We start from the raw sequence: 26,953 nt of genomic DNA, 5'->3' as shown, positions 1-26,953 counted from the left end.
TGGCCCACCTGCACCTCAAGAAAGACTGTCAAACCCAGAAGAGAAGAGAAGGAACTTCCTGTGGTGTAGGAGTGGAGAGGATGTGAGGAGGGGTCTGTTCCGCAGTCCCACGTTCACCGAAGAAGCAGGGGCGGGGGCAGTGGATGCAGGCTGCGGGAAGCAGTCCTGGCAGAATGGCCCCCAAACTCCATCTCCATCAACCAACTTATCTGACTCAATCTGCTGAAACTTCCCCCAAGTGGATTTCAGTGGATTTCCCAATCTGCTAGGAAAATACCCTCAAATTTGGCCCAGTCCCCAAGACACTGAGTTGGGCCCAGGTGAAGCTGCAAAGGGAAGGGGGCTGGGTCCAGCTGAAGTCTTGAAGAATCCTTCGGGAGAGAGGGGCTGGGCACTGGTGCCCCATTCCACGCCCAGTGCACAGCTGAATGCTGGTGTGGGCGCACACATGCACACATGCACGCACACACACCCCACACCACACAGCAATGCTGATGTGGGCGCATACGTGCACACACACACACACACCCCCCCAACAGCACACAGCAATGTTGGTGTCGGTGTGCACGTGCATGCATGCATGCACACACACACACACACACACACCCCCAACAGCACACAGCAATGCTGGTGTTGGTGTGCACGTGCATGCATGTACACACACACACACACACACACACACACACACGCCACACCACACCACACCACACAGCAACCCTTAGCAATGCCAGGACCCTGGTCCGCACTTACAGCACATGCATCTTGGACAGTCCCCAGAAGGCCCCATCCGTCAGTTTGCTGATGTTGTTTCGCTGAAGCTTCAGCACCTCCAAGCTGTTGAGCCCCTGGAAGGTGAGGCCCTCTATCAGCCGAATCCGATTCCGATTGAGGTCCCTAAAGAGATGAAGCCAGCAGGGTTGGAGTGTCCTATGTGCATATCCCCCCCACAACCATTCCCAGGCAGTCCTGGCTAAGTTTCCAAGCCAGAGGAGAAATCTCAGTGCAGGGATCCCTGGGAAGCCAGGATGTGTAGGGGAGCCCACCGTGTGTCTCGCCTGCCATGCAGGCACTGATGCTGCCACCTGACCACAGCTAGTGCAGGAAAGAGGGGTGAGTGAGGCCAGCTCTCCACAGCCAGCTCCGAGGCTGGGCCCACAGCTGCGCGGAAGAGAACGCGTGTGTGCTCACGTCTCCTCCTCCAGTAGCATCAGTGCCATTTGTGACTCTGCAGTGAGGACGTGGGTATGACTCAAGGGGTGAATGTCTTACGTGAGGTATCTCTGAGCTCACCAACAGAAATCCACACCACATGCCTCAATCCAGGAAAAACCAAACCACTGGGTATCAAATGGCAATAACACTTTCCACTGGGGGCATTTCACAGCATCTCCACTATGGAGAGAAGTTACTGCACATGGGGGCGGGGGGAGATGGGGGAGAGCCACCCCACAAGTCATATACACTTGGCTTCTAGCCCCAGTATGACAAAGCCTCAGTCCACCAAAAGATGTCAGGAATCTGGGTGGGCCAGATCCATTAGCAGCCCTGCGGGAAGGGGAGGCAGAGCAGCCAGAAAGCCCTTGGTTTTCCCCAAATATTTCTGCAGTGTCTCATGATGCTGCCCCACACAAACCTTCTCAGGAATCACTGAGACCTTCTCCACAGACTGAAAATGGCAAAGTCGAGGACTCCCCACCCAGGGGAGGTGAAACCCAGGCAGGTTGAGAGCCAGGCACACCCCGTCTTGCCGCCAACCTGGCCCTCGACAATTACTTTATTTTGCTGAAACAAAATTTCCAATACTGTCTTATTTTCCTGAAATACACTCTTCTGCTAAAAAGAGGGCACAGGAAAAAAAAAAAAATCAGGGAAAAAAAGTCCTTCATCAGGCTCTGGTTAACAGAGCTTTTCTTGAAACTAAAACTCTGCCTTCTAGAAGGGTACTCAGCCTTCCATCAGTAAACTAAACAATTAAATTGTTTACAAAAATAATAAATCGGCTGGGTGCGGTGGCTCACGCCTGTAATCCCAGCACTTTGGGAGGCCGAAGCAGGCGGATCACGAGGTCAGGAGATCGAGACCATCCTGGCTAACATGGTGAAACCCCATCTCTACTAAAAATACAAAAAATAAGCCAGGCATGGTGGTGGGCGCCTGTAGTCCCAGCTGCTCTGGAGGCTGAGGCAGGAGAATGGTGTGAACCCGGGAGGTGGAGCTTGCAGTGAGCTGAGATCACACCACTGCACCCCACCTGGGGGACAGAGCAAGACTGTTGCAAAAAATAATAATAATAAATAAATTAATAATAATAATAATAAATCAACTACCTTGTAAGATTTAAGAGATGAAGACAAAGGCTTGTCTTTTGCTTACTAACTCCAGCTACACTAACTTCCTCTCAAACTGTTCAAGAAGTGTCGGACACCACCATGTCCAAGGTACAGATTTTATGGGTATCTTAAAAAAATACAGAAAAACATCTAAGATAAATAAGAACCCAAACCCATGCAGCCTCAGCATTAGCCAGCATCAGCTAAGCAGCAGGATTCCTGATTCCATTTTGGAAAACATCAGGGAAGACAAGCGAACTCAGTGGATGTCTTTCTCAGCAAGCTGAGGCAGCCACAGCACCAGACCCAGCTCCGAATTTGCTTTTATGAGGTGCTGCCATTAATGGTAATTTATGGAGAGCTTTACCAAATGGTGCAAGGAAAGGGTGGCGTTTGGTACGAGGTCCTTGGGGAAATCTGGCCTCCATGAAGTTTGGCTAGCCTTAATTAAAGTGCAGGTTTCTGTACTCACAGTTGTGTCAGCCTGGGTAGCTTGAATGCTCTTACAGGAAGCTGGGTGATCCTGTTTTTGCTCAGGCGAAGAGTTAGCAGCGACCGTGACAGACCATCAAATGCTCCCAATTCCAGGGTGCCAATCCGATTGCCCGCCAGGTTGCTGGAATGATTCAGAACAGAAAATGTGGTGGTTGGTCAAAGGCCTTCCTCATTTCATTATAGACACCAGACCTCTCTGGGTCTGAGTTGGGAAGATGAGTGAAGACACCAGAGGGACAGGTTTCCAGTGAGATGTTTATCAGCCACAGGCTTTGAATGGGGAGCTAGAGAGATGCAGGTGTTAGGACTGTGCACCTAAGCCCTGAGGGCAAGGCCGGTTTAGCTGAAAGCATGCTGTCCTTGAAGCTGCTGGACCACCCCAAGAGGTGGGAGTGAAAGTCAAACGCCTCCACGCCCACTGACACACCAGCCCTGCATCAGTAGACACCTGCAGGACTCTTCTCAGCACCCAGTGCCCAAGGTTGATGTGAAAAGCCCTAGAAAGCAGAAAATCAACTGAAAGGCAAGGTCAGTGTTGATTTAATAATTTAGAGAAATAGCCTTTAGTTCTGAGGTGGGTCTTGCTATATGAATTACATAACACATATGTATAAACCAATTCATGTCTGTAATTTTAAATGCCTCAAAGAAACACTCTAGCTGAAGAGACCTGTGCAGAATCCCTTCGGAAAACAAGCAATATGTCATGGTACCTACACTTACAGCGTGATTAAGTAGGGGCGTCTCCCATGACAATACAGAAAGGCAGACACCGCTTCTCAAAAGGCACAGAAGTCTGCAGCTCAGATCTGTGCATCTTGCTGTATGCAAATTATATCAAGTAATAAAGAAGAAAAGAAAGTACGAGGAGGAACAATATGGCATTCCTGTGAGAAGTGGTCTCCAACACCTCTCCTCTGCCTTCCCCAAACAAATGCTGCTTTTTCTGGCCTAAGTGAAAAGGAGAAAGACCAGAGAGGATTTTCTACCACAGAGGGTGGAAGGGAGCAAGGCACTTTTTGTCTCTCCAGCAGATAGTGGCCTAGGACAAGGCACATAAGGATTCTTTGCAAATGGGGCTGGACTGTTTGTTCTCAACACCCCAGATTAAAGAACAGCCTGTGTGATAAAGATATATCACCCAATAGCTGCCAAAATAGAAAGTCCCTCCTGCTTTTGTGCAGGGAGAGGTCAGAGCAACTTAGTGTAGCAGTTATGGTTTCTTTGTCCCAAGCAAAGTGGTGTCACGTGGACACCTTTTGAGGGCCCACACTGGAGGCTTCACAAAAGCCAAGGCCTCCTGTTCCTAACTCTAGTGTCCTAATGCTGGCTAAGAAAGAAATCACTCTTCTCCTTGCGGTCTTTACTTGGAAAATCCATGTGCCAAACCTCACCCTCCCTGAAAAGATGGGTCACAACGACTCCTAAACTAGCCTTGCAAATGAGTTCCAAAGTTAACTCTGGAACAGTAATGACACACGGAATGAAAACTCACCTAGAATTGGAAAACGTCTCTTTAGCCTGGGGTTGCAGTTTCTTTCCCAGAGTAACACTTTTCCTACCAACAAGTAGTTGATTAAGTAGGTTTTAATTTTTTTTCCTTCCTGTCTACCATCCATTGTGTGTGAGATGGGACATTAATATGGGTAAAAGAGAAACAGACAAATCTAAAAGGTGCTGAAAACCCACAGAATAGAGTAACTGCCCTCCCCTAAACAAACCCAATGACTTGTTTTACAGTGCATGACACTAGAAAGATAAGCACTGATAAGCTAAGCCTTGTCAAACAGGCTTCCAACGTGAATCCTCTAACCATCCTCTCTGAATCTTCTCTGGAAGCATTTCTGAGAGGCAGCCAAGGAAATGGGAAAGAAAGCAGGCTTTGTGGTCAAGATCGATCTGTTCTTGAGTCCTAGACTCTCGTCTTGGAGTGTTGAGTCCCCTCGGCAGGCTAAGTAACCTCTTCTTGCCTCTGTCCCTTGTCTGTCTGTAATGTCAGGAGAATGCTGCAGGATCTGGACATGCTCCATGCATGGGGCCCGCCCCTGCCCTGCTCAGGGAAGGTCTGCACCATCCCCACTGACTCGGCCCAGCCATGGCTGAGAAGGGAAGGAAGCATCCCTCCTGCATTCAGAACTGGGTGCCGGTGAAGCTGTTAGCTGGCTGGACACAGAGGGCCAGCCACAGGTGGCAGAACAGAGGCACTTACAGCTCCTTTATAGGCGGTCCGTGTGGAAAGCAGGTGTTCCGCACTTCCGTGATGTTGTTCAAACTCAGATCTAACACTTCTAAGGAAAGGTAGGCCTTCAGCTGGCTCCCCTCCACGCTGCGAATCTTATTGTGCTGCCTGAAACACAACAAGGGAGGTGACTTGAGCATCTCTTTTTGCAAAGTAACTACAAGAAACTAGTATTCCTGCCCCCCACCCCCCACCAATATAACTACAATGCAGTGACACTCTTAAAAATGAGATCTCCTGTTTCTTTTCCCATCAAGTTATTAACCTGCTGGCCAGATGCTAGGAGAATATTGGATTTTCAATTTGGGACAAGTTTATCAAAGTTCTATCCCTAGGCTTCCCTCTCCAAGGGCAACAACACAGCAGTGACACTGAAGACCATGTGAGACCAGCATGACCTGACCAGAATCCACGGATGCACTCACCATAAAGGATGTGCCCTGTCCTGTGCAGCCAGACAGCTCCAGTCCAACTCTCACCCATTATCTTCAGACCTAGTCCAGCCTCGTAACTTACAAGAGCCATAGGCACCACAGCCCAGAGTTCACTTCAATCCAGTTTAACACATTACACACCTCACATTTTACCAACACCTACCATATACCAGACACAGAGGATTTAAACAAAAAAAAGAAAAAAAAAAAGATTACGACAAAATCCTGACAATCTAAAATGGGAAACAGGAGCTCACTGCTGGGTCTAATTGAAATCGAGTTCCCTGAACCTTCTGACTCTACTATTAATATTAAGCATTGTGCCTCGGTTTTCTCATTTGGAAGATGGGGCCACAACCCATCACTTCAGGGATAGGGACGATCCAGCCTAAAACCACATAAAGCATGTGGCAAATGTGAAGGTAAATGTTTAGTGGTCACCACCTCCCAAGAGAGGAATGTTCCACTGTAACTTGTGGTTTTTTTGGTTTTGTGTTTGTTTTTGTTTTTGTTTCTGAGACAGAGTCTCGCTCTGTCACCAGGCTGGAGTGCAGTGGCGCCATCTTGGCTCACTGCAATCTCCGCCTCCCGGGTTCAAGCGATTCTTCTGCCTCAGCCTCCCAGATAGCTGGGATTACAGGCACGCGCCACCACACCCAGCTAGTTTTTTAATTTTTTTTAGTAGAGACGAGGTTTCACCATGTTGGCCAGGATGGTCTCGATCTCCTGATCTCATGATCCACCCGCCTTGGCCTCCCAAAATGTTGGGATTACAGGCGTGAGCCACCGCAGCTGGCCTGTGTGCACCTTTAATCTACTTTCTGTCAAACCCACTATATAAACAAGCAACAGTTATAAGTCAAGAGAAAGACGAATGCTAGCCAAGGCTAGAGGTAGCTAACAGCCCCGTTGTGGGTTTGGCGCTGCCTGGCAGAGTCAAACCACTGCAGCCCTCACTCCAATATTAGACACTTAGGAATCTGCTGGGTGGTGGCGCTGGGCCTCTAGGTTCCAGGCACTCGCACTCGAGCCAGTTCTGAATAAACAGTGTCAGCATCTCCGGCCAATCAAAGCATTCTTGAACGCAACACAAGTAAGCCAGGCGTCGCTTACGAAGTGGCATCTCCTTTAAACAAACACTTGACCGAATCAGTTCCAACAGGCATAAACAAGGACCTCTTTCCCAGAAGCTCTGGGGCTTCTCTTGGACTCCTTTGTTTTTTTCATGCGTCTCCCAGGCCCTGAACTCGAAAGTCCATTTCCAAGGGTGCAACTCTGCACACAGAACCTCTCCGGCATGAAAGGACCCTTTCCCTTCCTCTCCTCCCTGGCCCCCAAAGCCACTTCCTTTGAGTTCTTTATTAAGTTCTTTAATAAAGATAGTCTCTTCAGTTTTCTGGCTCCAAACGAAAAAAGAAAAGAAAACCTTTATTATGTAAAGTACGGGAAGAAAAAGAACAAGAAATAAAGGCGACAGAGCTGAGTCTTATCCGGGAACTGTGAATATGGTATCAGGGCACCAGGAAAAGGGTCTGCGCTGGACAGAAGGGCTGGGCGCCACTGGCCCAGAAGGGCACAAAGTGGGGGTGAGGCCTTACATTGCGAAGCCGTGGGACAGCTGCAGGCCCAACATCTCTCCCACGCCAGTTTTGTCCTCTCCCCCACCTCCTCCTCTGTCTCCTCAGTCTTTGTCTGTGGTCTGGTACCTTTTGCTTCTTGTCAGTCTTTTCATTCACTGAATCAAACACAATCCGGGCCCCACTCTGCATAAAGGACCCTGTGCAGAAGACAAGTCTCTTTCACCCGCTGGGAAAGTTCCCCATTTGGCAGCCGTGGAGATGGGAGACAAGGGTGTGTGGGAGTGAGGGCCACAGTGGCAGGGTCTGTGAGAGGAGCAACGGAGTGCACAAGGTGCCAGGGCGAGTGTCTGAGGGTAGGATGCTGAGGCCAGGAGGAGACAGGTAGGGGGAAGCCAGGAGCTTGGATCAGATTGCAGAGCTGGTAGGGTGGGCAGGACCACAACAGCAAACGCCTCGCAGCCCAAGCTAACAAGTTGGGAATGGATGCCACAGTGGGCCAGGAGGAGATGGCGGCAATACAGAGACAGGCACAAGAGACCCTCTGATTAGGTCCTGCCCACCCTACCAGCTCCACCCTCTGATCCAAGCTGCTGGCCTCTCCCTATCTGTCTCCTCCCAATCTCAGCATCCTACCTTGAAACACCTGCCCTGGTGGGGGCTGGAGATGACAACTGGGGGTATCAATAATGATTCAAAATGTTCTAGCTTAGAAATGGAAGACAACCATGCTCATGGGCTACTGACTAGACCTTCCCTTCCATCCTCACCCACTTACAGTCTATTCCCAACCCAGCAGCCAGAGAGACCTGTTAAAAATAAGTCACTTCAGGCGTCCCACGGAATAGGAGAAAATATTTGCAAATCACATTTCTGATAAGGGGCTAATATCCAGACATAAAGAACCTCTACAACAACAACAACAAAAAACAAACAACCTGATTTTTAAAATGAGCCAAGAATTGAACAGACATTGTTCCAAAGAAAACACACAAATGGCCAACAAGCACATGAGAAGATGATCAACATCACCATTCATTAGGAAAATGTAAATCACAACCACAATGAGAAGTCACCTCACACCCACCAGGAGGGCCACTATTAAAACAAACAAACAAAAAACAAAACAGAAAATAACAAGTGTGGGTGAGGATGTGGAGAGAGTGAAACCCTGTATGCCAGTGGTAGAAATGTAAAACGGTGGTGCACCTGCAGAAGAAGACAGTATGGAGATTCCTCAAAAAATTAAACAGAGGCGCACCATATGATCCCACAATTCCACTTCTGCGTATCAAAAGAACTGAAAGCAGACCTCAAAGAGACATGTGTATCCTCATGCTCACAGAAGCATTACTCACCACAGCCAAAGGTGGAACAGCCCAAATGTCCATCAATGTTGTATATACATGCAATGAGATATTACTCACCCTTAAAAAGAAAAGAAATTCTAACATGTGCTACTGAATGGATGAGCATTGAGGACATGATGCCAAGTGAAAGATGCCTGTCACAAAAACACAAATGCTGTATGATTCCACTTATGTGAGGTAGCTAGAGTAGTCAGATTCATTGAAACAGAAAGTAGAATGGTGGTTTCCAGGGACCGGGCAGACCGCAGAAGGAAGATCTGTTGTTTAATGGTGTATTAGTCCATTTTCATGCTGCTCATAAAGACATACCTGAGACTGGGCAATTTAAGAAAGAAAGAGGTTTAATTGGACTCACAGTTCCACTGGCTGGGGAGGCCTCACAATCATGGCAGAAGGCAAAGAAGAGCAAGTATGTCTTACATGGATGGCAGCAGGCAAAAAAAAGAGCTTGTGCAGGGAAACTCCTGTTTTTAAAACCATCAGGTCTTATGAGACTCATTCATTCACTATCATGAGAACAGCATAGGAAAAATCTGCCTCCATAATACAATCACCTCCCACTGGGACCCTCCTATGACACACAGGAACTGTGGGAGTCAATTCAAGATGAGATTTGGGTGGGGACACAGCCAAACCATATCATTCTGCCCCTGGCCCCTCCCAAATCTCACACCCTCACATTTCAAAACCGATCACGCCTTCCCAACAGTCCCCCAAAGTCTTAACTCATTTCAGCATTAACTCAAAAGTCCATAGTCCAAAGTCTCATCTGAGACAAGGCAAGTCCCTCTGCCTACGAACTTGTAAAATCAAAAGCAAGCTAGTTACTTCAGATACAATGGGGGTACCAGTATTGGGTAAATATAGCCATTCCAACTGGGAGAAATTGACCAAAACAAAGGGGCTACAGGCTCCATGCGAGTCTGAAATTCAGCGGGGCAGTCATGTCTCACATCCAGATCACGCTGATGCAAGACATGGGTTCCCACGGTCTTGGGGAAGCTCCACCCCTGTGGCTTTGCAGGGTATAGCCTCCCTCCCAGCTGCTTTCACAGGCTGGCGTTCAGTGTCTGCGGCTTTTCTAGGTGCCTGGTGCAAGCTGTCAATGGATCTACCATTCTGGGGTCTGGAGGACAGTGGCCCTCTTCTCACAGCTTCCCTAGGCAGTACTGCAGTAGGGACTCTGTGTGGGGGATCCCACACCGCCCTAGCAGACATTCTTCATGAGGGCCACACCACATTTCCCTTCCACACTGCCCTAGCAGAGGTTCTTCATGAGGGCCCCGCCCCTGCAGCAAACTTCTACCTGGGCATCCAGGTATTTCCATACATGCTCTGAAATCTAGGCAGAGGTTCCCAAACCTCAATTCTTGACTTCTGCACACCTGCAGGCTCAGCACCACATGGAAGCTGCCAAGACTTGGGGCTTCCACCCTCTGAAGCCATGGTCCGTGCTCTATGTTGCCCCTTTCAGCCACAGCTGGAGCAGCTGGAACACAGGACACCATGTCCCTAGGCTGCACACAGCACAGGGACCCTGGGCCTGCCCCACAAAACCACTTTTTCCTCCTAGGCCTCCAGGCCTGTGATGGGAGGGGCTGCTGCAAACATCTCTGACACACCCTGGAGACATATTCCCCATTGTCTTGGTGATTAACATTCAGCTCCTCATTACTTATGCAAATTTCTGCAGCCAGCTTGAATTTCTCCTCAGAAAATGGGATTTTCTTTTCTATTGCATTGTCAGGCTGCAAATTTTCCAAACTTTTATGTTCTGTTTCCCTTTTGAAACTGAATGCCTTTAACAGCACCCAAGTCACATCTTTAATGCTTTACTGCTTAGAAATTTATTCCATCAGATACCCTAAATCATCTCTCTCAAGTTCAAAGTTCCACAAATCTCTAGGGCAGGGGCAAAATGCTGCCAGTCTCTTTGCTAAAGCATAACAAGAATCACCTTTGCTCTAGTTCCCAACAATTCCTCATTTCCATCTGAGACCACCTCAGCCTGGACATTATTGTTCATATCACTATCAGCATTCTTGTCAAAGCCATTCAACAAGTCTCTAGGAAGTTCCAAACTTTCCCACATTTTCCTGCCTTCTGAGCCCTCCAAAGTGCTCCAACCTCTGCCTGTTATCCAGTTCCAAAGTCACTTCCACATTTTCAGGTATGTTTTCAGCAATGCCCCACTCTACTGGTACCAATTTACTGTCTTAGTTTGTTTTCACGCTGCTGATAAAGACACAAAGACTGGGCAATTTACAAAAGAAAGAGATTTAATTGGACTCACAGTTCCACGTGGCTGGAGAGGCCTCGAAATCATGGTGGAAGGCGAGGAGGAACAAATCACATCTTACATGGATGGCAGCGGACAAAAAGAGAGTTTGTGCAGGGAAACTCCAGTTTTTAAAACCATCAGATCTTGTGAGACTCATTCACTATTATGAGAACAGCACAGGAAGGACCCGCCCTCATAATTCAATCACCTCCCACTGGGTCCCTCCCATGACACATGGGAATTGTGGGAGTTACAATTCAAGATGAGATCTGGGTAGAGACCACAGCCAAACCATACCAAATGGGTATGAGGTTTTAGTTTTGCAAGATGGAAAAAAGTTCTGGAGACTGGTTGCACAACATAAATGCATTTAACACCACTGAACTCTGCATTTTAAAAAATACTTCAGATGGTAAATTTTATGTTATGTGTATTTTACCACAATTTAAAATTAAAACAAGGCCAGACACGGTGGCTCACGCCTGTAATCCCAGCACTTTAGGAGGCTGAGGTGGGCGGATCACCTGAGGTCAGGAGTTTGAGACCAGCCTGACCAACATGGAGCAACCCTGTCTGTACTAAAAATAAAAAATTAGCCAGGCGTGGTGGCGCATAACTGTAATCCCAGCTACTCGGGAGGCTGAGGTGGGAGAAGCACTTGAACCCGGGAGGCAGAGGTTGTAGTGAGCCAAGATCACGCCACTGCACTCTAGCCTGGGAAACAAGAGCAAAACTCCGTCTTAAAAAAAAAAACAAAACAAAATGTGAGTCAGTTCACAGCACTCCTCTTTCTAAATCTCAAATGATGATTCTTGTGTCTCCCAAGTAAGTCCTGTCCATGGCCCCCAAGGCACATGTGGAGTTCTTCCTGCTCTGGAACATGGCACAGCACTGTAGAACAATATGCTTTGAGTGTCTCCCTGCCCAGGTTCAAATCCCAGCTATCCCACTCACAGGTGTGAACCTCAGAAGACCCCCTCTGTAAAGTGATGTGTGAAGTTCATATACCCCATGGGCTGACATGACCTGACACGTAACAACTGCTCAGTAAAATGAGTTCTTGTTTTTAGTAGTCATGTTTGTGTCATCAGAGCCAGGCTAAGGATCTAGTCTGTAGGAGGTGCTCTGGAAAAAAGAATAAAATTAATGACTGGTTCTTGTCTACTCTTCTGACATATTTCAATGCAAACAAGCAGCTCTGGCTCCCTCTCAGGAACGAAGGGCTGACTCAGTGCTCTCACTCTGAACTTCAAGCATAAAAGAAGCCTGCACCAGCTGGAGAGTGTCAAACTCAGCCACTGGGAAGACCCCATGCTTCAAAGCAAACCCCAGACTGCAACTACTGCAGGATTCAGGGTGGCTAGAGATCTGACAGATTCCCTAGCATCTGGATGACACCCCCCCAAACCCACTCCCACAGCAAGTAGAACTGAGGCCACATCCCTGATCTAAGCCCACCAAACCCCACCAACCTCACTACTCCAGAGGTAGCCCGCTGATCTAAGACACCCTCTCTAGGTCTCCCCCCCATGAAGGTTAGAGTAAACAGCTGGCATTCAAACCCCTGCAGGGAAGCCTTCCCACCTCCTGCCTGAGAGTTGATGCCATGGAAACGTGTCTGCTGCCCTCGCTCAACCAGGCATTCCACCTTCAGGAAACTATCCACGTTTTCAATGCCACATGCAAACCCAAGTGGTCATCATTTTCACTCCTTTAACATAACTAACTGCACAGTTCCCAAGAAGATCCATACCTCTTTTTATTGCCTCTGAACAGCTGACCAATTAATGAACACCTATTATATATATAGCAGATCCTGGGCAAAGCATCAAGGCCATCACACAGCAATCTAACAAGGTAGGTACTATTATCTTTATAGGCAGCCCCTGACTTACGATGGTTCGGCTTAATGATTTTTTGACTTCACAATGGTGCAAAAGCTATACACATTCAATAGAAATTGTACTTCAAGTACCCATAAAACCATTCTGTTTTCCACTCAGTATTCAATAAATTACACGAGATATTCAACACTTTATTATAAAATCGGCTTTGTGTTAGATGATTCTGCCCAACTGTGGATTAATATGAGTGTTCTGAGCACATTTAAGGTAGACTAGGCTAGATTGTGGTATTCAGGAGGTTAGGGATATTAAATGCATTTTTTTGCTTAATGATGTTTTCAACTTAGGATGGGTTTATCTGGACATAACTCCATTGTCAGTTGAGAAGCATCTATACTTAGGCAATTGAAGAAATTGAGGCTCAGAAGTCTGCTGGAGCTTGCCCAAGGTCACAGAGCTGGGAAGCAAGAGGAGCCGGGATGCAAGCCCAGGGAAGCATGACCCTATCTAGCCCATCTGAGAGGCTCTCCTGGCAGAATTTTAAGGGCACTGGCCCAGATTCCACCCATAAACTTCCAAAGCTTGGCTAAATCTGAACATTAGCTGGCCATTTCTCGGTCAATTCAGACTGCTCTACGTAGCTTGGCCTCGGCCAGGTGGCCCAGCTCTCATACAAGCTTCCCAGAGTCCTGTGTGAGGAGCAAATGTGCACAGGACTTCATGTGACCGAATCTCAGCAAATAAGGCAGACAAAGCTCAAGTTTTTACTTTGAATGTTCTGGATGGAAAGAACAGGGCAGTTTCTTTGAGATCTTGACAGATCTGCCATCGAGGGAGGAACGAGTATCTTTATTGTTAGGGAAGGTAAGCTGCAAAGATATCCACTTAAGTTTACAAAAAAGGGTGAGGATGGTGCAAGGCAAGAGGACAGTGTTGTGCTAGGAATAGTCCTTATTGGCCTCATCAAAGGAACAGCTCAGTGCTTCTCTGCAACCAGACAAAACCAGTGATTGTGCACTTACGGGGACCGGGGGAAGTGTGTGGTGGCCAGGTCACGTGGCATTCGCCTCCATCCACAGTGTCAGTTTACCCCTTGGGCTGCCCTCTGGAGCGAGGAGAACTTAATACAGCAGAAGTCTATTAAACCAACACCTGTTAAAGGCTTCAAAAATAAAATCAGTCTTCAAAGGCAGAAAGCAGGCAAGATAAGCTCTCCCCAGTTGGCTACATTTTCAGAGCTGATATTAAATTAGACAGTGAAACAGATGGAGGCATTTGAAACCAACATTTAAAACTTTTTCTCCTAAGTGATTGTTCCACTACAGTTCTGTGAAAGCCTGGTTTACAAGGTATTCCCGTTAGTGGTGGAAAAGATCTCATGTCACAGATAACAGCCAGGAAGAAAGGGCAAGGAGATCAAAGGCAGTTGGGACAAGGTGGGTCAAGTGGGTAATTTCTGACCCCTGAAATTATGCACCTATTTTCTACACCAGGGGCCAGCAAACTTACTCTACATTGGGCCAGATGGTAAATTTTTAGGCTTTGTGGGTCATACTGTCCCTGTCATGACCACTCAGTTCTGCTGTTATAATGTAAAAGCAGCCAGACGATATGTAAATGAATGAGTGTGGCTATGTTCCAATAAAACTTTATTTATAAAAACAAGCAGTGGGCCAGCATCGGGACCACTGTCTGTGGTGTGCTGACCCTGTCAACACTATGGCAACCAGTTTGTGTTTCTTGGGGGGCAGAGATCCAGACTCTAATTCTTGCTTTTATGCAATTTTGGAACCATGTATAAATCACTCTTTCTCTACCTCATTTAACCACCTGCAAAATAAGGAAATACCTCTTAACTGCAGAGAGAAAACTTTCCCATTGTTCCTCCAGTGCCCATGTCAGACATCACTAATCACAGTCTTTTCTGCCAATGTCTTTTCTACCTCTTCAGAAAGTGAAATGGAACATAAGTCTCTACCACTGTTATGTTCCTCAAGAGATCAACCAGGTTCTTTACTGGAGCCAATGAAGACAGATGGGCAAACAGGGTTACCTTACAGAAGACAGAAATCCACACTGTATATTCTTCCTCATTTTAGTTCCACCAATTAGTCTGAAACATACTGAAGCTGGCCAGCTCCCCGTCCCTAAGATCTAAGAAGCTGTGCCCTTCCGCCCTTCCAGACAATTACGGTAATTCACAAAGTCCACGGTCAACTACTTGTGTGTGGACTCTCACCGAAAATGGCAAATCTACCACAGTTTTACTTCAAGATCAAATCTTAACACGTCTTACTTAATAAATAAGCAAAATCCACATTATAGCTCTTTGCTTCGCCTGAACCTCCGGCTAGAAAATAAGTTTCACATCATCTAGCCCTGGACTGGGGAAAAAAGAAATCGAACACCCCCGGCCCGCATTACCCCAACAAAGTGATCCTGGCAGACAGATTTCATCAAACTCCACACCCTGCAGCCCTCTGCCCATCATGGTGCTGCACTGGAATTCTTACCAAGACTCTGCACCACACACTCAGTGTCACCACCCACACACAGCAGGCACTCAATATAATCAAAATGAATGAAGGCATGCACACACTGACATATGCCTTCTGAGGCTACAGTGTAGCTTAACAACATATCACACCTGGAATCCACATAATGTGAGACTATCTGAGACCCTCATATTATTAACGGAAGATGAAACTTAGTACAGGGCACACCAGCCCCGATGCCTACCTAAGGAGGTGTACTTTATGACTGCAGATGCCAAAAAACATTAGCCATTTCAAAAACACACATGAAGGTGATGATTTCTCCTTGTCAGAAGATACAGGCTGGGCACAGTGACTCAGGCCTGTAATCCCAACACTCTGGGAGACAACAGTAGAAGGACTGCTTGCAGCCAGGAGTTCGAGACCAGCCTGGGCAACACAGTGAGACCCTCATCTCTTAAAAAAAATTTTTAAAAAAATTGCAGCACTATCAGACAGGCCATATGGTCAAATGCTGGCAGTTATTTTGTCTGTAAACATTTTTATTGAAATATAAAGGATTTTTACAAAATGTAGAGAAAAATTTCTGCACCCTCCCTCCTCCTGTCTCCTGGCTGTTATTCCTCCCAAAAGAAACCTCTAATTTCTACCACCCACAATTAATTCTGCCTATTTCTGTGCTGTACAGACACAAAACTGTTCTGTACATACCCTTTTTTATTTGGCTACTTCCACTCAGCATTGTTTATGAGATCCATCTGGGTTGCTGCATTAGCAGTAGTTAATTCTTTTCTATCACTGTATGATATTTCTATTGACAGAACATACAGCAATTTATTTTTTCTTTCTATTGTTGACGGACATTGAGTTATTTCCAATTCAGGCTATTGCAAAAATCACAGCTATGAACATGGACTTGTCTTCTGCACGTGCTTTCTGGTGCATGTCTGCATGCATTTTTGGCAGGCGTGCAATGTCCAGGCATGGAATTGCTACTCAGGTCATTCAGCTTGCATATGTCTGGCCTTAGTAGGCACTGGTAGTTTTCTTTTAAACCAAGTCCCCCAGGGTTGAAATGAATATGAAAACCATTAGCTCCAAGTGCCCTGTTTCATGCTGCTTCATTTGACCACATTCTCAGATGCCACTGCCCTCCTATGTCCCCTTTCTGACCCCTCCCCAAAAAACACATTAGGAATACAGCCTGGGGCCACCGAACATGGCCAAGCTCAATCTAATCTTGTTCAGGTGTCCAGTAGAATTTTTTAAAATAAGTGAGGGCCTAATGATCACCAAAAAAAAAGAAAAACAAACAAAAAAGAATAATTCTAAGTCTCAAATTGGCAAGAAATAATGTTGATGCTAAAGTCCACAGCTTACGATAATGCACTTATGCCAGGACCAATGCCCATATACAACGTGAAAATTAAGATGAGATATTTTTCAAGAACAAGTGAGTGCGGAAGAGCTTTCCTAAGCCAACTTGAATAAAAGTCTCTCTTCTCAGAATGACAATGGAAACCATTTCCCTCTAGCCTGCTTTACATCCATCTTCTTAAAAATTAAAACCAAAATCATTTGTTCTACTGCAGAAATTGATCATTTACTCAAAGAACTGCTGTCTCGTAAGAAACAGCCCAGCCTGGGTTATTTGCTGGACAGGAAATGAGAATCAGAATAAGCAGGTCTCTCTCTCTTGCTTGTTCCCTCTCTCTTCCCCTGCTGCTGGTGAATGAATCACCAGTTCCCTGGGGAATTTTGGCAGATTCTCAGCCTGGCTGCAGATGACGTTCCAGATCTGTTTATTCAGGTGGAGATTGGATAAAAAACAAGAGCAGCCCAGTGGCGGGATAAACAGCCTCCGCCAGGCAGGGTCAACCTCTCCAAAGGCAGGACTAGGCTGTGTCAACCAACCTCCCAACCCGTTCACTTCCTTTAGGGTCACCCTCCCCTTTGGGTCTTCAACAAACAGTTTCCATTAACTCCTTGCAAAGACGACCCAATGTCCCATCCCCATGAGACTACCTAACCCCCAGGGACCTTGCTACAGCAGATCCCATTTGGTTCTCCCACCCATCAGCTTACACCCATTGAACTGAAATCCCCAGATCCCTGAAATGAAGAAATTTAGGTACGATCAAGAGCCGGCCACCACTGTTCTGTGAAGTCTAGAGTGACCCAACTCATGAATGACTGCAGATCACCAGGACCCAATCCAAACTATCAGAATGTTCTGCATTTAAGATGCACAAATAAACAACAACAACAGCAAAACTCCCAAGGAAATACACATTGTTGAGTAAAAGATGCCCATCTGAAAAGACTACCAATTGTATGATTCCAAATGTATGACGTTCTGAGAAAGGCAAAACTATGGAGACAGTAAAAATATTTAACTGCCAGAGGCTGGGGAGAGAGAGATGAGCAGGTTCAGCACAGGGGATTTTTAGGTCAGTGAAGCTATTCTGTATGACGCTGTAATGGCAGACACATGTGATTATACATTTGTCAGAACCAAGACTGAACTCTAATGTAAACTATAAACTTTAGTAATAATGGATCGATATTGACTCATCAATTGTAACAAATGTACCACACTAATGCAAGATGTTAACAATAGGGGAAACAGGTTGGGTGTGTGAGTGTGTGTGAGGGGGAGCGAGAAGAGATGGGGGAGCATATGGGAACTCTCCGTACTTTCCACTCGATTTTTCTGTAAACTTACAACTGCCATAAAAGTCCATTAATTAAAAACAAAACAAAACAAAACAAAACCTCCTAAAGTATTAAGTAGTCCTGCAGTCTTGACCGGGTAGAATATAAACTGCACACTGGCTAGGATTTTTTAGTCTATCGTATTGACTGCTATAGCCTTAGCCCCCAGAATAACGCTTACAACTTAAAAGGTACTCAATCAATATCTGTTGAATAAACAAACAAATTACAACTTTAGTTCGATGTCTTACATTCACCACAACAAACCTGAACCAAGGAACATTACTCAGGAAAAAAACAAAAAAAACAAAAAAAAAAACACTGAGGCAGGACCAACCATCCAATTAAAAACTTTTAAAAAGAAAAAAATTTAAGACACAACGTGGAGTTAACTTTTTTAAAAAAGGTAGGGAAGCTGACAGACCTATTTAAAAGCAAATGTCGAATACGATGGATTTTCAAATAGCATGAGGTGGGGGTTACTTACGCATTTCCCACATTCAATTGAACCCCAAACAGTGGCCCTCACTGGCTCACCAGGCTTGCAATGTTGAGACAATTATGCTTGTCCAAGGCTGGCCAACAATCTCTCCCTCACTCACTTCTAGCCGCAGCTCGGCCCTGCCTGAGGTCCCCATCTGCACGCCTCCCCTAGGAGTTCCACGTGGACACTGCTGACCCAAGGAAGCTGTACAAGCCACATCTGGATCACATTCCCCAGGGAGAAAGGCTATGCCATCCTAACATGGGCAGGGACTTCTAAGGGGCTTGAGGAGTTAGTTCCACGTCCACACAGAGGTCAGCTGTTTTGGCATCTGGGCACGGCAAAGCAGTACCAGGTTGGGCCAAGAGATGAAAAACCAGGCCCAAGTTGGGCCAGAGATGAACAATGAGCCACTTCCACCAGAATTCCCAACCACATACGGGCACCTCTGGGTGAGAAGAGCCAAACGTATTTATCGCTTTTGCTCAGGGTCAACATAGCCACTTGATTATCTCTCGGGGCTTTGTTTTCCCCTAAATGTGTCAATGCATCCCTATTTTCTTCCCCCTTTGTTTTCCTTTCCCTGGTGACCTGCTACCCCCACACCCCAGCACACTGATGGTGTTCCCTCCACCACACCGAGACTCCGCCACAAGATCTCAGCCCTCGTAGAGCACAGGCCCCACCCTGAAAGTTGGCAGAGCACCGGGCTATCAAGCTGTGTCGTGTGGAGCCACCAACCCCGGCACAACCGTGGAGCCCGGGTACGGCACAGCTGAACTGAACCCCTCTGATTTCCCTTTGAGAACAAGGTTAAATGTCCTTCATTACAATTGTCAGGGCACATGTGTCCCTGCCTGTTCAGCTCTGCCCCTCAAGGGAAGGAGGAAAGAAAACCAGGACACAGAACAAGGGACATGGATTCACCCAGACTCCAGGGGCTGAGTAACTGTTTCTGGCCAAGAAAAGCAGAAAAGGTGAGATGGCAATGATCAAGAATGAGGTGACGAGAGTGCCCCTTAAGGCCAGGGACTAACCCCAGAAATTTTAACCAATTAGCATCCGCACCACCCACGTTGGAGGGTGTCAAGAGGCTGCCATGCATGGTTTTCCTCCAAAGAAGGCTCCGCCAACTAGGGTGAGGTGGGAAGTCCTGAGCCCAGGGGTGTGAAATGATGGAGATACTGCACTTCACACAGCAAGGACCTCCTCTGCCCAAGTTCCATAGGGACTGGTCAGCAACTGGGGTAGGGGGTCACCCAGGAGTCCAAGACCAATGAGCTCTGACATGAGCTATAGTGGTCTCTGTTCCTCTGACCTCACCAACTAGGATCTGAAAAAATGGAACCACTGATGAGAAACATGCTGACCTCACGCCAAATTCCCAAAGGGAGCAGAATGAACCTCCTTCTCTCAGCCACCCTTCCATCTCAGCCTCGGGCAAAGCGGTCTGCAGCACTCACGCACCTGGAGACTGTCCATGCCACCATGCTAAACCAAAAGCAGGGCACACAGCCCACCAATTCACATGACTGTCCCTCTCTAGAAGATACACGTAGAAAAAAAGGTAGGGAATACAGGATGTTGTTCTCACAGTACGATGATAACGGAATCCCCACTCCATTTTGCATACTGCCTGTCAATTATGTGACATTAAATTTATATTTACAAAGCAGTTAATGAAAACGTAGACACTGAACTTTGGGACCTAATCCTTAAGTGCAGAGCAGACTAAGAAGTGTGGTGGAGAGCTGTGTAGGGTTGGTACAGCCCAGGGTGGCCTGAGCAGTTCCACCACCAGTCCACCAGGCACAAAGGAGGGTTTTCCACGCAGAACCTCCTCCCGAACCCCCTGTCCCCGACACTGTCATGGCACAAAAGCCTGCTCCAGGTGGTGCAAACTTCAAAGGGCCTTTGTAGCCGGAGTCTGGAATGGAGCCCTGGTGCTTCTGCAGCCTCCAGGAAGTGGTTCCAATGCTGCACAGGGCCATGGATGTCCAGGGAGCTTGTCCTTGATGCTTAGCTATGGAGGAGGCACACTGCATTTTCTTTCCAGTAGAAGGGGTGGCAGGAGTAGCCATAATGGCAGGAACAGTGGGAACAAATCTAACATTTTGTTAGTGCTTACCAGTAGCTAGGCGCTGGCTTCGCTCTTAACATCTTCCCTCATTTAATCTTCATGACAACCCCAGAGGTGGCCACTATTACCGTCCCCATTTTACAGATGGGGATGCTAAGGCACGGAAAGGTCAACTCACTTGCTAAAGGTTACACAGCAGTAAGCAGGGCAGTTGGGACTGGAGCCCGGAACAGGAATCCATATCCCACACTCCTGGTCAGGATGTGGAACTGCCTCACAAGGGAAGCGGGCAGAAGAAACCTGAGGAAGACAGCTTCTCTTGATAGCACCCCATACCTCCCACCTCTTCTCGGCATCCACCAGGGACAGGGATAATCCTATGCTGGGGCCACACCATGTGACTGGAGCAGAGGCAGGACCTGACTCTGCAGATACACAGGGAATAAGAAGGGGAATGTCCTGTCGCAAGCCACTGTTCATCCCCAGTCCTGCCAGGGATCCACACCCACACGTAGGCTTCCAGGCCCTCAGCCCATAGCATGTCAACACACCATTGTCGGAGGGCCCAGCCAGACCACCTCTATTTATATTTAGGATGACTGGAGTGGTCAGTGGCCATGTCCCCATCCTAAATAGGTGGGTGAGAGTGGCTCTTATTTCCTCAGGCAGTAAGTATAACGGCACAGAACTGAGCACTCTCCAGGGAACAGAAGAAACTTGTTCACTCATTGCTTACCACCACGCCAGAGAAGGCACCACCTACTCCAGAATCAGAGAGGTTAAGACCCTGGTATGAGGTCACCCAGCTAACCAGGATGCAAGCATAGGTATCCTCTGACTCCAGGCTGTGCCGCTCTCTGGAGTGACAGTGGCACAGTAAGCCAGACCAGACAGCCTGCGGCTATGAGGACAGAGAGGGGACTGTAGGTGCTGCAGTGCTAAAGCTCCCTCTGAGGTCACACACGGGCCCCTCACCTCTACTGGCCACTGGCACATTCCCTGAGATTCACATGCCAGCTTCCTGACAGCTCTGCAGTTCCAGGCAAAGGAGGAAGCTGTTTCAGCACTTGGCTGCAGCCTCTAAGACAAGATCCTCTCCTCTCTGGGGAGCGATACCACTGATGTGCCTTTAAAAATAAAACCAGGCCTGCTTCCTGCCCCTACTGAAAGACTTTGATCTCCCAATCATACGATTTAGAATATCTCTTACCACGCAATTTCTCAAGCCTTCAGCATAATGACCTGACAGTACTCCGGGAGGGTTAAGGATGGGTATGGGTGGGATTGAGGAGTTGGCCCTTTAACGCAGCCCTTCTTCACCCATCCCAAAAATGATTTGTTACAACACCAAAGTGGCACTGTCTGCAGCACCCTTTCTCTGCACCCCAGAACCATCTCACCCCTTGCCTTGTCCATGCTGGGATCCTATGAGAAACAATTCTTGTTGTTTCTTTTGTGGAACCACAAGCTTCAAGTTTCTTATTTCAGGCTTTTAAAAACACGTCATCATGAACTTACATGCAAAACATAAAACTACAGATCTTCTAAGAGAAAACACAAGAGAAAATCTTTGGGATCTAGAGTTAGGTAAAATTCTTAGACCTGATGCTAAAAGCACAATCCATAAAAGGAAAACTTAACACATATTAGGTTTTATCAAAATTAAAAATGTTTGTTCAGTGAAAGACTCTGCTAAGATGAAAAGACAAGCTACAGATTGAGAGAAAGTATTTACAAATCACATATCTAACAAAGAACTAGTATCCAGAATATATATCCAGACTATATAAACATCTCACAAAACTCAAGAGCAAAACAACAACAAAAAACAACCAAAAAATCCAATTAGAAAATGGGCAAAAGGCATGAATGGGCATTTTACCAAAAAGAATCTACAGGTGGCAAATAAGCAAATGAAAAGATGCTTAACATCATTGGTCATCATGCAAATAAAAATAAAAACCATAATGAGGTATCACTACACACCTATCAGAATGGCTGAAATTAAAAAAATACAACACCACGGCCAGGTGCGGTAGCTCACACCTGTAATCCCAGTACTTTGGGAGGCTGAGGCGGGTGGATCATTTGACTTCAGGAGTTCAAGACCAGCCTGACCAACACGGCGAAACCCCATCTCTACTAAAAATATAAAAATTAGCCAGGCGTGGTGGCGTATGCCTGTAATCCCAGCTTCTGGGGAGGCTGAGGCATGAGAATCACTTGAACCCAGGAGGCAGAGGTTGCAGTGAGGAGAAATCGTGCCACTGCACTCCAGCCTGAGCAACAGAGCGAGACTCTGTCTCAAAAAAATTAAAAAAAAAAAAAACCACACCACCAAATGCTGGCCATAATGTGGAGAAACGGAATTGCCTATACATTGCCGGTAGAAATGTCAAATGGTATGGCCATTCTGGAAGAGTCTGACAGTTTCTTAAAAAAACTAAACATGCAACTCTCATATGACCTGTCAATTGCACTCCTGGGCATTTATCCCAGAGAAGTGAAAATTTACGTTCACACACACACACAAAAAAACCCAAACACAAATGTTCATAGCAGTATTTTTCAAAAACAGCCCCAAACTGGAAACATGCTAGATGTCTTTCATCGGATGAATGGTTAAAGTACGGCACATCCATATTATGGAATACAACTCTGTGATTAAAAAGGAATGAAACGACACATACAATAACCTAGAGGAACCTCCAGGGAATTATACTGAGTGAAAAAAAGCCAATCCCAAAAGGTTATCCATACTTTATTATTCCATTATATAAAATTCTAAATGAAAAAACTACAAATTTGGAGAACACATTAGAAGTCAACCAGCGGGGCTGGGCATGGTGGGTCAAACCTGTAATCCCAGCACTTTGGGAGGCCGAGGCAGGCAGATCACTTGAGGTCAGGAGTTTGAGACCAGCCTTGCCAACAGGGTGAAACCCCATCTCTACTAAAAAAAAAAAAAAAAAAAAAAAAATACAAGAATTAGCCAGGTGTGGTGGTACATACCTGTAATCCCAGGTATTTGGGAGGCTGAGGCAGAAGAATCGCGTAAACCTAGAAGACTGAGGTTGCAGTGAGCCAAGGTCACACCACTGCACTCTAGCCTGGATGGCAGAGCAAGACTCTGTCTCAAAAAGAAAGAAAAAGACAACCAAGGGTGTGAGGGCAAGAAGTAAATGACTGTGGCCATAAACGGGAGAGATCCTTGCAATGATACAAATATTCTGCATCCTGACTGCATCGATGTCAATATCCTGGTTATGAAAAGTTGTACAAGATGTCAGCATTGGGAGAAACTGGGTTTAAGGGTACGTGAGGGATCACTCCATATTATTATTTTTTTTTACAACTGCATGTGAATCAACAATTATCCCAAAGTATAATTAAAACAACAATACAAAAGTGTCATGGCATTCACGGTGGAATCAGATGGAAGGTATGGGGGAGTTCCCAGTGGAATCAGCCTTCCTGCTACTTTACTAGTCTCCAGCCATCCTTCAAACCAGCAGAAACTTACACAGTATGACTGAGGTCTCAGAGCCAAGCACCAACTACCACCGGGCTCTGTGTGATTTCTGAAATGTGGGGATATGCATGAACTGTTTAATTACTTCTCATCATTTAGGAAAGGGCTGAGGGCTGGGACTCCTAGAGACAAGGGTGTTGCTGATAAAGTTGAGGACAGCTAGCGTGGCCCTTGCCTGGCATCAGGGATTGTCATCCAGCCCTGTGTCTTCTTCCAGCACTACCTGGCCAAGGAAGATGTGCCAGACGTGCATGCCCAGAAAGTGGCAGACGCAGGTTGCCAGACGCCAGACTCCCAAAGCATCATCCTTCGAATACTGGCCTTGGAAGGTGTTCCATGGAAAGGGTTGTGGGTGCAGGCAAGTTCAGAAAGGGGCATCTCCTCCACCGCCTCTTGCAGACTCCCTCAGCAGGTCAGCAAAGGAAAGCGGCTTAGGAGAGACGGTAACGACACCTTTCACTCAGCTTGCTTTGGCATTTGCTAAACTTACATGACCACAAAATCCTTTTCATGAAACGACCATTAACATCCCACAGAACAAGTATTCCAGGTGGCTCACTACTCCCTATCTGTGGGAAACACCACGTCTCTCCCCCTCATTAGAGGTCAAAAGACATACAACCGCAGAGCCCGGGGGTCTGGTGTCAGCCTCCAAACAAAGCCAAACTGTGACAAGCCTGCACAGGAAGAACTGAAGAGGAGGGGGGAATATATGCCTGTGGTAGAGAAGTCGAAACTTCATGGATGTGCATTTAGAGACAGGGAAGCAGCACTCTCCCCTGCCAGGGGGACGTGAGGAGTGGATTTTATCATTCTCTATCTAGGTCAGCACCTCTCATGCTCCCAAAATCTCCCTTCCTACCTCTGAAAGAAAATGAAAACATAATAGAGCTATGATGAAATGATCTTAGGAAGACCTCTGCTTGTCCTTGGAGACTCAAAGGGAACATCAAGCACTAAAGGCTCTGAAATGTTCTGCAGGAAAGAAAGGTGCTCACCTTCAACTCTGGGTTTTCTGAACTTTCTAAACACAGAGCACTCTTTTTCCCCTCAATGCATCTACTGGCACCTCTAGAATCCAGGCACTCCTTAATGTAATCTTTTACGCAGCCTGCTGCACCTCCCTCATTTTCCTTCCATCTCTGTGGTGGGGAATGGGTAGCATCTCCCAGCATGGGCTGGACGCCTGCAGTGATCTGCAGTGACTCTCCACCTTCGCTTCAGAGAAAGCCTTTCCCAAACCACCTGCTGGCCCCTCAAACAAGCGAGCACAGACTGGCACAGCCCTTCTGACACATCTGTGGTGAGGTAAGAGCAATTTCTCATCTAAGCAAACTGAGGCTTGGAAAGCTGCTGCTAGAACGCGGCAGAACCAGGACTCAAACCCCAATAATGAGCCCTGGGGGCAAGCCCTGTCCACCTCTGGGCCAGGCGGCCTCTCACATGGCAGTTTCCACTAATACTTTTTCTCCCATGACACCCTGCCTGCCTCTTCAGTAAATCCAGTAAAGCAAGACTTATCCCCTGGCTGGAGAGCCATCCCCTCCAGCACCCCTCAGCAGGCCACTTCTACTATTACGTGCCCAAGCCTGTCTCTCCACCTTGAGTAAATATCTAAAACAATCTAGTGTCTGCCCCATACCTCACAATCGCTTATCCTTAAGATGACCCTTCCACTTGGTCCCTCAGAGTCATTCATCCATACATGGATGGGATGCCTGCTACATGCAGCTGCTGTAAGGAAAGATGGATGCAGCTACTGTGCCATCAGCCCCTCACCCCAGCCCCCAAGGAGACAGAGAGATGTGATAGGTGCAGTGGCAGAGGGGAACACAACGTCATGGGGGGAGGAGGTCAGAAGAGGGGCGGCCATTCCAGATCAAGGTGGCAAAATGAACCAGGTACAGGATCCAGAGACACACCCAGTGTGGGCTTTCCTTACGCACAATTTAGAGGTGGGAGAACAGGAAGAAATGGAGCCAGGGCCAACGCTGAAAGAGCTGGGACTTTGTCCCATAGAGGATGGGAAGCCATGAAGGGACCCTTCATTCATGTCTTCGTCAAATATTGATGAAAGTACTTCATTGGGTGGTCGGTGTGGAGTGGGGAGGGATGAGGGCTGCCTGAGAGCCACATCTGGATGCTTGGGAGCCAAGGCCTTGGGGAACCCCTGTAGAGATGAGATGCATGGCCCAGATTTGGCACCAGACCCGAAGGGCCTGCTAGGGTGCTACCTCCCGTCCCACTCCAAGCAGACTTCACAACATAAGAGCACACAGCTCAGCCGGTCCTCTCCACAGAATTCACAAACATGTGAGCCTGCCAGGAACCTGGGGCCCCACAACTAGAGGGTCACCCACAACAGCAGTTCTCAACTAGGGATGTGAGTCTGTTCCAAAGAACATACAGCCCAGGCCTCTAGCAGGGAAGCAGCCATGTGTGTTTTTAACCCTGGTTGAGTATGGTTGATACTGAACCAGCCCCTCTCCTTACAGATGAAGGAACAGAAGTCACAAAGAGAAGTGTTTTGTGAAACGTCCTATAATGGATCCATAATGTCAGAGTAGGGACCACAAGCCAAGTGCCCTGACACTCGTTCCTCTGAACACTACTGGTGCTAACAAGGGGGAAAAGGCCCTGTGCACTCCGGGAAGGGATGTTTCCTCCCAGTTCCCAAGAGCTGGAATGAGCCTTGGGTTAGGTCCCGACAAGAGGACGGTGAGAGGGCCTCCCCTGCAGCAGAGATACCACTGCAGAAATTCCAGCACCCAGCTGGGATGAGCAAAAATGGACCAATGCTCTCTATTGAAATGCCCACAAAGGGATGGCGCTGTGAGAAGCCACCTGGTGCTCACCACTGTGCCAACAACTCATGCCTTTCGGCTTTCCCTTCCTAGAGGTGACCCATGAGGCCACCAAGGCAGGGAATGCACATCTCTGCCACATCACCATTTCCTTTGATGACGTATTGAATCTCTCAAGGACTACAGCTCTTTTCCAGGTAATGGGGGAAAGTGAAGACAGGCACTGGGCTCTTACTTGGAACCACATAGTTGCTACAGCATCACCAAATCAGG

At 47.2% G+C, this 26,953-nt stretch overlaps 1 protein-coding gene across 2 annotated transcripts in view; it reads right to left on the bottom strand.

Moving 5' to 3' along the window:
• LRIG1 (leucine rich repeats and immunoglobulin like domains 1) overlaps positions 1 to 26,953 on the bottom strand; it is a 122,017-nt gene that overhangs the window by 33,188 nt on the left and 61,876 nt on the right. For both annotated transcript variants that reach the window (XM_054483393.2, XM_063661854.1), the window contains exons 4-6: positions 5,035 to 5,172; positions 2,803 to 2,946; positions 751 to 894 (exon numbers count right to left, since the gene is read on the bottom strand). In XM_054483393.2, coding sequence (XP_054339368.1) covers positions 751 to 894; positions 2,803 to 2,946; positions 5,035 to 5,172 — 426 coding nt within the window. The remainder of the gene's footprint in view (positions 1 to 750; positions 895 to 2,802; positions 2,947 to 5,034; positions 5,173 to 26,953) is intronic.

Source organism: Pongo pygmaeus, chromosome 2 (assembly GCF_028885625.2).
Source record: "Pongo pygmaeus isolate AG05252 chromosome 2, NHGRI_mPonPyg2-v2.0_pri, whole genome shotgun sequence".
Classification (NCBI taxonomy): Eukaryota; Metazoa; Chordata; class Mammalia; order Primates; family Hominidae; genus Pongo; species Pongo pygmaeus.
Note: the sequence above shows the minus strand (reverse complement) of the source record. Positions and strands in the feature narration are given on the sequence as shown.